The following is a 15,034-nucleotide window of genomic DNA, read 5'->3' as shown; positions in this document are numbered from 1 at the left end:
CCATGAGCAGGGTGGGTGGGATATTTTATAATATCTCTGTCCTATTTCCAGCACCTTTCTGCATATCCAGTTACTTTCCCCAGGCAGTAAGGGTAATAGTGGGTAGGCTGGTGCCGGTAATGTGGTGGGCAGTTTTGACTACCCGTTGCAAAGCCTCCCAGTGCTGCAGTGCAGTTCCATACCATGCAGTGAGACAGCATGTTGCAATGGTACTGTACATCTGTAGAAGGTCATGAGTACTGATGTGCATAATCCAGTGCCGTTCAGCCTCCTCACAAAGAGGCATTGGGGAGCTTTCCTGATTGTGAACGATGCATTCTGGAACCATGAGAGGTTGTGTGAGACGTGCACTCCCAGGGGTTTGAAGCTGTTCAGTTTCTGTTTCTGTGCCAATGATGTAAAGAGGTGCATGAGTGGGGCGAGTTCTCCTGAAGTCGGTAACCATCTCCTTTGCCTTGTTGACACTGAGGGAGAGGTTATTTGCCTGGCACCAGGCCTTGGGCTCTTCCACCTCCTCTCTGTAGGCTACCTCATCATTGTTGATGATGAGCCCCACCACTGTCCCCTCATCAGCGACCTTGACACTGTGATCACTCGGGAGTCTGGCCGTGCAGTTTTGTGTAAGCACAGTATTGAGCAATGGGCTCAGCATACGGCCCTGCGGGAGTCGGGGGGACCCGTGTTGAGGATGATAGAGAGGGAGGAGGAGTTGGTTAGGAAATCTCACACCCGGTTGCACAATGATGTATTTAGATGGAGGAGTAGGAGTTTGTTCACTAAGTCTGTGCGACAATAATGCTGAATGCCAAACTAAAATCCAGAAACAGCATTCTAACATAAGTGTCCTTGTTTTCTCAATGTGTCTGGGCCAGGTGCATGACTGCTGCTTTGCCATCTGTTGTAGAGTGGTTGTATTGGTAAGCATATCGGTGAGTGTCCAGTGAGGCAGGAATGGAGTTTTTCATGTATGCCATTACCAGGTGCTCAAGGCACTTCATGATGATTGACACCACGGGGCAGTAGTCGTTTAGTTCTGAAGGTGTTGAGTTCTTTGTACAGGGATGACGGTGGCTGATTTGAAGCGTGTGTGACAGCAGCCTGGATGGGTGAACTGTTAATTATGTCAGTCAGTGAGCCGGTGTGCCTGAAGGAATCAGTGAGCTGGTGAGTGTGAAGACGTCGGTGAGCTGTTGTGCACGCTCCCTGATATCTTGGCCTGGACTGTTGTCTGGCTTGGCAGCATTATGGGGGACTGATTCTCTGTGAAGTCTTTCTCACGTCTGCTGCCCATCTGGAAGGAGGTTACATTTTGTACTTGGTGTTGTGTTGCATGCCTCGAAGTTTGCATAAAAATTGTTTAGAGCATCGGGAAGGGAGGCATCGATGCTGGTTTTCCTTGTGTAGTAAGTAATACTCCTGATGCCCAGCCACATACGCCAGGGATCATTATCGTACAGGTGTTCCGGAATTTTTTTCTCCATAGGCAGCCTTTGCCCTCCTGATGTTCCTTTTGCAACTCTGAGAGCTGTTTTGTCACCAGAGTTGAAGGCAGTGTCCTGAGCTTTCAGCAGCAAACCCACATCTGTGTTCAGCCAGGGCTTCTGGTAGGGCTGTGAGATGACCGTTCTTGAGGTACCAATGTCGTCTATATACTTACAAATGAGGCATATTCTTCTTGTCCATTTCTGGCAGCCGCCTTGAACTTCTATCAGATAGTCCATTCTAAACAGTCCTGAAGCTTAGAGATTGCCTCATTAGGCCACACAGTGATGCTCCTTGTGACTGGTTTCTCATTTTCAGCAGTGGTCAGAGTGCTGGGTTTAACATTATGGAGATTTCATTAGAGAGATTGTGGGATGGCTTTGTAAGTACTACGTCTGTTATATAAACATAGTCCAGTCTGTTTACTCTTCTGGTGGCAATGGTGACGTGTTGGTCTCTAATATAGGTTTCTATAGCAGGATTTTTTTCTGATACTTTAGGGCTCTCCATAATAGAGCATGATTTGATATTGGAGGAGTGTTCTGCTACACACTATGATAGAATTAATTAAGGGTATGATTATGTAACTAATAGGCCTCTCAAAACCAATGAAATACATTTAAGAGACACTTAGGTAGGCGTGTGGATAGAAGGAAAATGGAAAGCTGTGTGAGAGGAAAGAATTAGACTGATCCTGGGATAGTTTAAAATGCAACACAACATCATAGGTCAAAGGGCCTGCACCGTTCTACTCTCTATGTTCTGTGTTCTAGATGTGCAATTACTGTGTTAATTTGTGAAAAGCAGCAGCTCTTGTATCTGAGTCCATAACAAAATGTCCTTTTAGCAGTATTGTGTGAGGAGTAATTATTGGCTCAGCCACAGGGTGGAAATCTCTGCTCTGTCACAGAATCATTGTGTAATATGGTGTGGATGCAAGCCCTTTGGCCCATCGAGTCCATGCTGTTCCACCAAGTTGGTCCCAATTCCCTGTGCTCAACCCATACCACTCCAAGCCCCACCTCGCCATGTACTGTTCCAGGTGTTTCTTAAAGGATCCCATAGAAGCCAGAGCAATGTCAAGTATCCCATTATGCTTTGGGAGGATACTGTACTGCCTAGGAAAAGACGATGCAAACTACAGGTCAAATGGGCAGAGAGAAGAAAGTTCATGTCAATGACACCAGCCCATTCTTAAGTAAGAACTGCTCTGAGACAGCTTTACAGCCCAGTGTAGATATCCTGTTGTGAGCTATCTGGAAGGAAGGTCTAACAGATGGAGGTGTTTGGAACCTGACACCTTGTGAAAATTTGCCATCTGATAGATGATAAAGCTCAAGTAATCTCTGGAAACTTAGGAACCAGATGGTTAAGATTGTAGGATGGTACCGATAGCAATTTGAAGAAGTTATGGAAACACGTGTCTTAAGGGTTAGGATTGGAATTAAAGCTGTGTAATAGAAGGTTAAGTGTGGAAGGTATGTGAGGAAATGTATAAAAAGTTGACTTATGCAACCAAGGGCAGCAGTGACTCCAGAGACCAACCAATGAAGAACATTTAGAGTAGAAATCGTCAAGCTCAAACCCTGGCCATGTTCATCATTTAGGGGTTCATTCAGATTCAGAATGATTTATCAATATATACATTGAAACAGACAGTGAAATGCAACTTGTACATTAATAAACAACAAACCCAAGGATGTGTTGGTACACATCCGAGCACCAGTGTACCATGTGGTCAGTGGTCAGCCAAACAACAACAGCAGCAACAACGGAACAAAACAAGACAAAACAGCAAAACAAGCCCTTTCCCACCCTCTTACCTACCTACCCCCTCACACAGACAGACAGGCCTCCACCCTCAGAACAGGGCACCTCCGGGTCTCCAGCTCTTGGCACCAGACACTTAGACTCACAGACATTAGGCCTCTAACTTCCAGTCTCTGGCCCAGACTTGCTGTCATGGCCTTTGGGCCTCTACCTCCAGACTTACTGAATTCACACTCAACATTTTGAGCTTTTCATCTCTGCATTTGCCGACTTTAGTCTTTGATCTTTTGGGTATTCTACTTGCAAAGTAGACCTTCAGCTTTGCCCTCTGGATTTCACCAACCTCTGGCTATTGACCCCAGGACTCACCAATCATGGGTTTGACGTTTGGGCTTTGCCTGATCGAATCTTCAAGATCACTGATCTTCAACTGTGGAGTGCTTCAGCCCCTGACTTCCAGGCTCACGCGGACCTCCAATCCCATAGCTTCGGGGGAGTCACCAGTTCTCATGACTCCAGCCCATACAAAACTCTGACTCAGGATTTGCCAACGTGGGGAACACCCGTCTGAGAGCCTGTTGACCCAATCTCCAGCTTCTCAATCCTTAGACCAGAAAGCATCCTGCCCCTAACCCTTCATTCCCCTTCCTCCCTGTCCCTAAAACCTAACCTAACCCCTGACTCCCCGCACTGTCCCCAAAACTATCCCTATGAACCTGAAATAGAGAAGTAATTCTGAACCACGACATCAACGAACACATCAAGGTGTGAAATGACTGTGGTACAACACGTGTAACTATGAAGAGTATTGGAAGATAGAACACAGAACAGCACAGCACAGGATCAGGCCTTTCAGCTAACGGTGTCTACTAATTTAAAATAATCTCATCTGCCTGTACATGTTCTATATCCCTGTATTCGATGCCTGCTCACGTGATAGTCTAATGTTGCCATCAGCACCTACTGTGGCAGTGTCTACTTGGGGAAAAAAAAGACTCTGACTGTTGACCCAATCCAGACGTTTCATAATTTTAAATACTTCTGTCAGGTCCCTCCTCACCCTCTGATGCTCCAAAGAAATATCCAACTTCATCTAGCCTGCCCTTATAGCTGATTTTCTCTATTACAGGCAGCATCTTGGTGAAGCTCTCCAGCAGCTGTTATTCACCTTTATCCCCTGTGATTCATTGGCTAGTAACTGACACCTATTCTTTTGCATAATTTGAGTTCCTCAGTTCTTGCCCCAGCGTGTATCGCAACCGAAGAGACAGAGGCGGGGATGGATTACGTTGAGGAGTTGTGAGAACTGACTGACGGCCTGAAGGCAGCGCCATCTTGCTGGGCTTTGGCTCTGGTTGCTGAGGCCCAAAGACGTCAGTGCTCCCTGTCCCTGAACTTGGCAAGTGAGGGAAAAGTTAGCAACAATACCAAAGGGACATACCTGGCAGAGGAAATTACATCAGCATGTTGGTCAGATTCGAGAACTTTTGTCAAGTGATAGACAATCAAGTTGGCGTACTGAGATATTGGGTCCTGGGGAAAGAGAATCGCTGCTGTTAGGATTAACACAGAGACAGTGAATGCAACAAATTGCAGGAGACTCTAGTGTGAGAAGTGGGTTATGCAGGGAATGTGTTGGAGTTATTGTGTGGTAGTAATCTGCTCCACTCAGAATCACTGCACACTGTGTTTAAAGTTCCTGCCTGCCCTTCACCCTGCAACTCACGGTTTTGCAATTTAACAGTACACAGCTCTGTATTGGCCCCAATTGAAAGGTTTGGAAAGTGTGCGGCAGAGAAAGAGAACTGTTAGTAAATAAACGAATGGTAAGTTGTATTGACACTTTTAAGTCGAACAGAGGGAGACAGCGTGGGGAGGTTGTTCCTGCTTCCAAAATGTGATGTTAACTGGATTATAGTGGAGAAGACTGAACAGTGCTACCAACAACTCTCCCTGTGCACACCGAGGCATGTGGTTAGTACAGTATCAGGGTCTACATAATGTCAGGTGGCAGTGCAGCAGAGCTTGTAGAGTTGCTTCCTCTCAGCGCCAGAGTCTTTGGGTCCATCCTGACCTCTGGGGCTGTTTGGCTGGAGTTTGCACATTCTTATTGTAACCGGCTAGGTTTTTCCCAGGGCTCCAGTTTCCTCCACACCTCAACAACATGTAGGTTGGTGGCTTAACTTTCTGCTGTTAAGTTGTCCCTAGTATGCAGCTGAGAGTTAGAATCTGAGGGGATGTTTGGGAACATGGAGAGAATTAATGGGTGCTTAACGGTCAACATGGACAAGGTTGGCCAAAAGGCGTGTTCCTTGTTTACGTGACTCTGTGGCTAAGCTCAGAATTCACATTTGTGAATATGATTACCAACTACCCAAAAAGGCAGAGTTATTGATCTGATGACAGATTTCCCATCTGTGTGATAGGATCCACAAAGGAACCAAATAAAACCTCTTAAGAAATCCTCTGCTTTTCAGATTGATCTGGATGGCAACAATTTTGTAGCTTAACCCGGGGAATTCCAGGCCATACCTGAGAACTGGAGACCTCGTCCTTCGTCACGATGGGTAGTTGCTTCGTCGCTGCTTCATACGTCATGATGCTCCACCTGTGGGGAGAGGCGAAAACCCAGTCAGTCATCAGAGCTACATTCCCCTCAGCTTCCTCCCTGTCAGCTGAGGGGTGAAGGAAAAGGAATGGAATTGAAATTACTCTATGTCCCGCAGATGGTATTCCATATCTCAAATGAAAAATGCTAAAGGCCAGCCTCATTTGAATAATCTGTCTGTGAAACAACAAGGCCTCAATGGGCAGGGAACGTATGCTTGCTGTGCTGGTGTGAAGGACTCCAATTCAAAAGGATGGGTTCCCCGTGGAGCTCCCTCCTCCCACAGTGCTTGAAAAATGTGTTCGAGATAAGGATGGGTTGAAAGGACTTATTCTGATAGTTGACAACCACAGGCTACAAGTTTAGCATGAGTGGGAAAGAATCAGAAGCAAATCCAAGAAATACAAGTTGTCTTTTTCAGTCTACTGCATGATAGGATTTCAACAATAGATTTAACAACAGCCACACTGAGGCTGCCTGACCTGCTGAGTGTTTATGTACATTTCTATTTTAATTTCAGATTTGCAGCTTCAGCAGTTTATCCTTCAATTTTCATTTACTGTCTTAAATGTGACAGTTCCTCCCTGTGAACTGGAGATAAGAATTGGATAAGCATTGGATATTGCAGCCTTTACTGACACTGACAGCAATACAATGAAGGAGTGGCTTGTGTTATCCATCAGAGGGAGCTCTCTACCAAGCTCTGAACCAGCTCTCTGCAAAGACTGCACTTTGAAGGTGTAAGAAGTAAGTCACAAGGTGTTCTCCCTTACATTGCCCAGGCCGATGCATTGATAGCTCCCTGCTCCTAGATTGTGTTTCTTTATGAGAGAAGAGGTTGGCAGCGCGGGCTAAATCCCAGGGGAAGGGAAGCTGCCTGTAAGGTACTAACCATCACTTCACTCGAAAAATTCTACAGATGTACCACGGGTCTGGTATGGGGGGGTGGAGAGGGGGGTTGACTGCACAGGATCGGAATAAGCTGCAAAGAGTTATAAATTTGGTCAGCTGCACCATGAGTTCTAGCCTCCACAGTATCCAGAACATCTTCAAGGAGCAATGCCTCAAAAAGGACCTCCATCACCCAGGTCATGCCTTGTTCTCATTGCTACCCTCAAGAAGGAGGTACAGAAACCTGAAGGCACACACTTATGATTCAGGAACAGCTTCTTCCCCTCTGTCAGCTGATTTCTGAATGGGCTTTAAACCCATGAACATTATAAGTGGGTAAGTGATACCATTTATTTCTCAGATCACAGTGGATGCACATTTCTTGCAGAAGCAAATTGCTGCAGGTAAAATCCACTGTGAGAACTCTTGTGGTGAAGGATAATGTTAAACTAAGCAGAGAGCTTTTGGAAGGAGAAGCAGCAAGGACTGTGTAAATTTGTGCAATCTCGAACAGCACCCCAGCAAATAGATAATGGAGAAAATAGAATCTGAGAGCAAACTATAAAGGAACATAAAGAGTGAACGTAAGTGTTTCTGCAATTGTATAAAAGGAAAAGAACATGAATAATAAGTGTGGCCTTCCCAGCAGAAGAAATTGGCTAAGTCCTTAAATGAGCATTATACTGTATGTCTTTGTTCTATACAAAAGGTATAATTAGCATTCTAAAAATAGAGGAATATTAATGACTCTGTGCTGTGGCAGGGAGGGATTTAAAACTAACCTGCACTCACGACAAGAAAGTACTGAAGGAACCTAGAGGAATAAAAGGCAAGAAATCTCCTGGACATAATAGCTTGTAGCCTAGTGCCTTGCCAAAGAGTGTCGCAGAGATAAAAGGCGCATCAGCACGAGCTTCCCAAATTGCCAAGATTTCCTTGGTGGGGTCAGCTGGTTAGAAAGTGGCAGAAGTGACCCTGCTGCTTCAGAAATGAGGGAACTACAGAGCAGCTGGCCTGAAATCAGTGGTTGTGATACTGCTGAGTTCCAGCTCAAAGAACGGAGCAGAAAATCATACACTGATTGGGCAGAGATGGTACACTTATGTTAAAGGGAAAATTTGTTGGAAAATCTGAGCTTTTTAAATCTCTAACAAGTAGGACAGATAAAGGAGAACTAAAGGATGTAGACTCAAAAGCAGATTTGATAATATGCCATAATAAGAGTTGTGTGATTAAACCAGCAGTATCAGTATTCGGGGCGACATATTATATTGGATCAAGGAGTGGCTGAAACAAGAATGTGAATAAGTGTGTGTTCTTGGGGTGTCAAAACGGTTGTTGTGACACGTCTAGTGAGGTAGTGTAGTGGCTAGTATTTGTCGCCCTCACTTTCAACTTCCACCACTGGCTAGTAGTCTTGCAAAAAGGAGGTAAGTCCCTCCCTGTCAGGATACAGCCTCTCCAACATGCAATGCCTCATGTAACGCATCCTCGCTGGCAACACACGGAAACTGAACTCCTTTCAGACTCGGGCTGAACTACAGAGGACGGGAAGGAGGTCTTGCCTCTGCACACTTAGCACGCAGGCCCACTGGTGTGTGGACACGCCCTGGTGCTCGTGAATCAGTTCCCCAGTTTCGGGTAAGTAGCCCCACTGCCTTGCGGGCAACCTCAGGAGAGATAAAGGCTACAGGAGTAAACCCAGACAGCAAATCTGGAGTGGAACCCCGAAGGTGGCTAAACGTCATTGAACATCCTTCTGGAAGCTTCTGCAGCCAAGCTGGTGCCAAACATATTGCTTCATAAGTTTTCCTTTGGACTACACTGGTGAGCCGAGAGGGGCATCTTGACAACTGGACTCCATATCTTCAGTCCAGGCTTGTGATGATGAGCTTCACCACCCATTGTCCTTCAAGACTGATGGATGCTAACCAATGTGGGGTGCAGAGGATTCGATGCTGGGACTTTAAAGCTTACAGCACCAACAGAGGAGACAGCAGATTCTAAACAATCTCAGAGACCGCAGACAACTACAGACAGGACACGCATATGAAGAGGCTGACAGATGGAAAGCGTAAGGTTGTGTACTTTGATTGGAAGATAAGGCTATCTACTATTGACATCAATGGATCTGGGGTTGAGAGGGTGAACAGCTTTAAGTTCTTTGGCATACACAACACTGAGGATCTCACGTGGTCTGTTCAGGTTGGCTGTGTGGTGAAAAAAGCACAAACAGCACCTCCTTTGCCTCAGACAGTTGAAGAAGTTTGGTATGGGCCCCAAATCCTAAGAACTTTCTACAGGGGCACAATTGTGAGCATCCTGACTGGCTGCATCACTGCTTGGTATGGAAAGTGACCCTGCAAAAGGTGGTGCGGACAGCCCAGCACATCAGTAGAAGTGAACTTCCCACTATTCAGGACATTCACAAAGACAGGTGTGTAAAAAGGGCCCGAAGGTTCATTGGGGACCTGAGTCACCCCAACTACAAACTGTTCCAGCTGTTACCATCCGGGAAACGGTACCGCAGCATAAAAGCCGGGACTAACAGGCTCCGGGACAGCTTCTTCCACCTGGCCATCAGACTGCTTAATTCACGCTGATACAATTGAATTTCTATGTTATATTGACTGTCCTGTTAAACATACTATTTATTACAAATTACTATAATTTGCACATTGCATATTTAGACGGAGATGTAACATAAAGATTTCTACTCCTCATGTATGTAAGATTTCCAGCATCTGCAGATTATCTCACATATAGACAGTGGTGTGTTGTTGAGAGGGAAGATTAACAGGCTTTTCAAAAGGATAGCACAGGAACAATAGGTAAATGACCTTATAACATGAATCAGTGAATGCCAGACAGGGGAACTATGGGAAAGCTCTGGCAGGGAAGCTGGAGGTGGAGGAGGACTGGATGCCTGTAATGTAGAGACCCTCACCTGTCCAACATCTTGGTGGTGGCACGCTCCAGATTGGCCACAACTTGAAGCAGCTGTACATCATCATCACATAGTCCACCCCAGCCAAGTACCCTGGCCAGGTCATTGCCGGTCCCCAGTGGCAGCACACCCAGTTTGCACTGTCAACATGAAAGGCACGAGTCAGGAAGAGCAAACACCCCATGGCCAGAGGCAAGTAGTCAGAGAAGCCCAGTCTGATCTACCAACACTCCCTTCAGTGTGACCCACTAGCCACTCTTTCACCCCCTAACATTACTTACTGACTAGTGTGACCCACAGACACTTCCACACTAACTTTCCTCACTGGCCAGTGTGACCTACTGAACTCTTCTTCACCTCTGTGTGTCCCACTTACCCCTCCTCAGTTTCACCCACCAACCTCTTCCCTCAGTGTTTATCTCTATTTCTTCCGGCATTGTCCACTTACCAATCCCTCCCTCACTGCCCAGTCTTCTGACCCTCTCTTTGTCCTCAATATCACACCCACAATACCACCCACCTTTAGCTAGTACTCCATCATACCTCCTCCTAACTCAAGTATTCCCATGGCCCTTTGTTACCATCAGTACCACATCACTCAGTACAAACCCACTTAGTAGCACCCTCCTCAGATCTCTGTACTACCCCTTCTCTTGGTGTGAGCCGTGAGCAGATCCCACAGCTTCTTGCAGAGATTAAAGATCTCTCACTGACCTGTTTGTGTAGACCGAGCTTGTCCATTTCTGATAAGACCCAGCCCACACTGCCATCCCCTCCGCACACCAGGATCCGGAATGTAGCAAACTTCTGGAAGAGGCAGAGTCTGCAATTGAACAGCAGCAGGTCAGCTCCATCGACAACCAAAAACACAAGAGGCTCTGCAGATGAGCAAACACAGAAGGTGCTGAAGAGGCTCAGCAGGCCAGGCAGCATCGAAGAGCAGGAATAAACAGTCAACATTTTAGCCTCTCCGTAGAGGCTGCCTGACCTGCCGAGTTCCTCCACAACCAAGTCTGGGGCCAATGACCACATGAGAGCCCCAGGAGGATTTGTCATGAAACTTTTACAAAGTATCCTGTGGGCATCGTCCTTCCTGAACCTATAATTCCAGAGAACCCAGGCATCCAGCCCCCAGTATCTGGCTTATCACCAAACTGTCACATTATTGATGGATTTTCACAGGCAGCAAACTGGGAAACACTTTTAATTGATTTGTTTAAAAATTATCCAAATGCAGGATAGGCATTAGACATGCACTTTGCACTGATAAAGAAGCTGAAGTAAATCTATTTTGTGCTGTTCTATTTTAAAATGCCCCATAATTTAAGATAGCCCTGCATTATTTGACTTGTCATAACAAGAGTAACTCTGTTGTTGGAATGTCAAACCTGAGGGAATACTACACCTTCAGAGAGGCTGTGTAGAGTGATGAACGCCTTGTCAAAAGGGCACATTGGAGCAGCACTCTTGAGAGAGAAATACTCTCTCTTCGTCTTGTTTTACGGCGGTTGGCACCCAGCTTAATGGTGCATTACTGCTAGAGAAATACTATTGGGTGAACAGTTCTGAGACAATCCAGTGTGTTCCCAGAGGGAGCACTGTTGGAGAATCAGTGCTAAGGGTGCCGAGTGCAGAGATACAGCATGAAGGAAGTGCACGTATGGGGCAGGACAAAGAATGTTACGGAGTAAATGGGGCTTATTAAGGGGAGCTCTGCAGTGTCACAGGGCAGTAACTAGGGGTGCGCTGCAGTGCTGGAGGGCCAGTGCTGCTCTTTCAGAGCTGACAGTGTAGAGACTTGTTGGAGGAATGAAGGAATTGTCACTGATACTGGACCATCAGAATGATGGCACTGCGGGATGTATTCTTGGAGGAGCTGTGGGTTAGCACTGGGAGCCTGGAATTTGCCAGGCACTGATGCAGACCTAGCACTGCAGATGATTCACAGCTCCAGACACCCTGGTTCAATCTTGACCCTCCGAACATGTGAGTTAGTGTAAGTAGATGCTTCATGATCGAGATGGATATAATGGGCTGAAGGACTTATTCCTGTGCTGCACTCTGGGAGTTCTGCTTTGTCCTTAAGTTCATTTGCTTATTTACACATCCTAGCTAACATTCCTCCCTGAGCCAGTATCAAGGAAACAGATTAAGACCATAAGAGGTACTACATGAGCAGAATTAGGCCATTCGGCCCAATTGAGTCTGCTGCACTATTCCAATAAGGCTAATTTATCATCTCTCTCAACCCCATTCTCCTGCCTTCTCCCCATAATCCTTGACGCCTTTACTAATCAAGCACCTATCAACCTCCACTTTAAATATACCCAATGACTTGGCCCCCACAGATTCAGCTCCCTCTACATAAAGAAATTCCTTCTCACCTCTGTTCTAAAGGATATCTCTGTGGTCCTATACCTTCCCCACCCCCACCACCCCACTATAGGAAACATCCTCTCCACATCCAATCTATCTGTGTCTTTTTAAAAACGCAAACAACAGGAGTTCTGCAGATGCTGGAAATTCAAGCAACAGACATCAAAGTTGCTGGTGAACGCAGCAGGCCAGGCAGCATCTCTAGGAAGAGGTGCAGTCGACGTTTCAGGCCGAGACCCTTCGTCAAGACTAACTGAAGGAAGAGTGAGTAAGAGATTTGAAAGTTGGAGGGGGAGGGGGAGATCCAAAATGATAGGAGAAGACAGGATGGGGAGGGATGGAGCCAAGAGCTGGACAGGTGATTGGCAAAGGAGATATGAGAGGATCATGGGACAGGAGGTCCGGGGAGAAAGACAAGGGGGGGCCCAGAGGATGGACAAGGGGTATAGTCAGAGGGCCAGAGGGAGAAAAAGGAGAGTGAGAGAAAGAATGTGTGTATAAAAATAAGTAGCAGATGGGGTACGAACGGGAAGTGGGGCATTAGCGGAAGTTAGAGAAGTCTATGTTCATGCCATCAGGTTGGAGGCTACCCAGACGGAATATAAGGTGTTGTTCCTTCAACCTGAGTGTGGCTTCATCTTTACAGTAGAGGAGGCCGTGGATAGACATGTCAGAATGGGAATGGGATGTGGAATTAAAATGTGTGGCCACTGGGAGATCCTGCTTTCTCTGGCGGACAGAGCGTAGATGTTCAGCAAAGCGGTCTCCCAGTCTGCGTCGGGTCTTGCCAGTATATAAAAGGCCACATCGGGAGCACCGGACACAGTATATCACCCCAGCTGACTCACAGGTGAAGTGTCGCCTCACCTGGAAGGACTGTTTGGGGCCCTGAATGGTGGTAAGGGAGGAAGTGTAAGGGCATGTGTAGCACTTGTTCCGCTTACACGGATAAGTGCTAGGAGGGAGATCAGTGGGGAGGGATGGGGGGGAACGAATGGACAAGGGAGTCGTGTAGGGAGCGATCCCTGCAGAAAGTAGAGAGAGTGGGGGAGGGAAAGATGTGCTTAGTGGTGGGATCCCGTTGGAGGTGGCGGAAGTTACGGAAAATAATATGTTGGACCCGGAGACTGGTGGGGTGGTAGGTGAGGACCAGGGGAACCCTATTCCTAGTGGGGTGGCGGGAGGATGGAGTGAGAGCAGATGTACGTGAAATGGGGGAGATGCGTTTAAGAGCAGAGTTGATAGTGGAGGAAGGGAAGCCCCTTTCTTTTAAAAAGGAGGACATCTCCCTCATCCTAGAATGAAAAGCCTCATTCTGAGAGCAGATGCAGTGGAGACAGAGGAATTGCGAGAAGGGGATGGCGTTTTTGCAAGAGACAGGGTGAGAAGAGGAATAGTCCAGATAGCTGCGTGAGTCAGTAGGCTTATAGTAGACATCAGTGGATAAGCTGTCTCCAGAGACAGAGACAGAAAGATCTAGAAAGGGGAGGGAGGTGTCGGAAATGGACCAGGTAAACTTGAGGGCAGGGTGAAAGTTGGAGGCAAAGTTAATAAAGTCAATGAGCTCTGCATGCGTGCAGGAAGCAGCGCCAATGCAGTCGTCGATGTAGCGAAGGGAAAGTGGGGGACAGATACCAGAATAGGCACGGAACATAGATTGTTCCACAAAGCCAACAAAAAGGCAGGCATAGCTAGGACCCATATGGGTGCCCATAGCTACACCTTTAGTTTGGAGGAAGTGGAAGGAGCCAAAGGAGAAATTATTAAGATTAAGGACTAATTCCGCTAGACGGAGCAGAATGGTGGTAGAGGGGAACTGATTAGGTCTGGAATCCACACTCAGGTTGGAGGAACAACACCTTATATTCTGGCTGGGTAGCCTCCAACCTGATGGCATGAACATCGAGTTCTCTAACTTCCGCTCATGCCCCACCTCCCCCTCGTACCCCATCTGTTACTTATTTTTATACACACATTCTTTCTCTCACTCTCCTTTTTCTCCCTCTGTCCCTCTGAATATACCCCTTGCCCATCCTCTGGGTTCCCCGCCCCCCCTTGTCTTTCTTCCCGGACCTCCTGTCCCATGATCCTCTCGTATCCCTTTTGCCAATCACCTGTCCAGCTCTTGGCTCCATCCCTCCCCCTCCTGTCTTCTCCTATCATTTTGGATCTCCCCCTCCCCCTCCCACTTTCAAATCTCTTACTCACTCTTCCTTCAGATAGTCCTGACGAAGGGTCTTGGCCTGAAACGTCGACTGCACCTCTTCCTAGAGATGCTGCCTGGCCTGCTGCGTTCACCAGCAACTTTGATGTGTGTTATCTGTGTCTTTTGTCGTTCAATTACTTGTTCACTGAATATGATTAATTGTTTCCAAGTGGCTAATGTGTGTGCCAGCCCATATTAAATACAGCACTTGCTTGGCAGTGATAAATTGTGAATTGGATTAGTTGTTGACAGCTGAGGAGCAGATGGCGAATGGACCTACCCGAGGCGAGGCCCACCAATCATCAGGTCGAACACCTGTGCCGGATTCAACAGTTGTTTAAACTTCCTGAGGAATTTCACCCCCTGGTTATCACCACTCTTGGAGTTCATCAGGACCAAGAGAGGACTGGGGCAGGATGAGGCATTGGTGGCCTTCCAGAACCCTGAGTAGAAACACAGAACACATGGTTGGCAATATTTCTTAGAGAGAAATAAACAGAGAGTACATATTCAGGATGGCACTTCCTTCGGACTAATTTCCACACTGCCTGGAGTTTGGTTGGAGTATTTCCTGAGCAGATGCTCTCTGCCATTGCACAACCCACCTCTTTCTCTGTCTGTTGTAGATGCTGATCTGTGAGCCTCTCCTGCCGAACTCCAGCGGAACCCTCAACCAGAGCTGCTGAATATCTCAATCTGAAACTTGGCCTCTCCTCCTTGAGAACACACACTTTCCTATGATCCATCTTCCCTT

At 46.9% G+C, this 15,034-nt stretch overlaps 1 protein-coding gene across 2 annotated transcripts in view; it reads right to left on the bottom strand.

The window, feature by feature from the left end:
* Positions 1–15,034, bottom strand: part of LOC134352916 (diacylglycerol kinase eta-like) — a 185,806-nt gene that overhangs the window by 51,449 nt on the left and 119,323 nt on the right. For both annotated transcript variants that reach the window (XM_063060530.1, XM_063060531.1), the window contains exons 9-13: positions 14,561–14,723; positions 10,413–10,521; positions 9,699–9,838; positions 5,785–5,860; positions 4,694–4,785 (exon numbers count right to left, since the gene is read on the bottom strand). In XM_063060530.1, coding sequence (XP_062916600.1) covers positions 4,694–4,785; positions 5,785–5,860; positions 9,699–9,838; positions 10,413–10,521; positions 14,561–14,723 — 580 coding nt within the window. The remainder of the gene's footprint in view (positions 1–4,693; positions 4,786–5,784; positions 5,861–9,698; positions 9,839–10,412; positions 10,522–14,560; positions 14,724–15,034) is intronic.

Source organism: Mobula hypostoma, chromosome 10, assembly GCF_963921235.1.
Source record: "Mobula hypostoma chromosome 10, sMobHyp1.1, whole genome shotgun sequence".
NCBI lineage: Eukaryota > Metazoa > Chordata > Chondrichthyes > Myliobatiformes > Myliobatidae > Mobula > Mobula hypostoma.
This window is presented reverse-complemented; position numbering and strand designations above follow the sequence as displayed.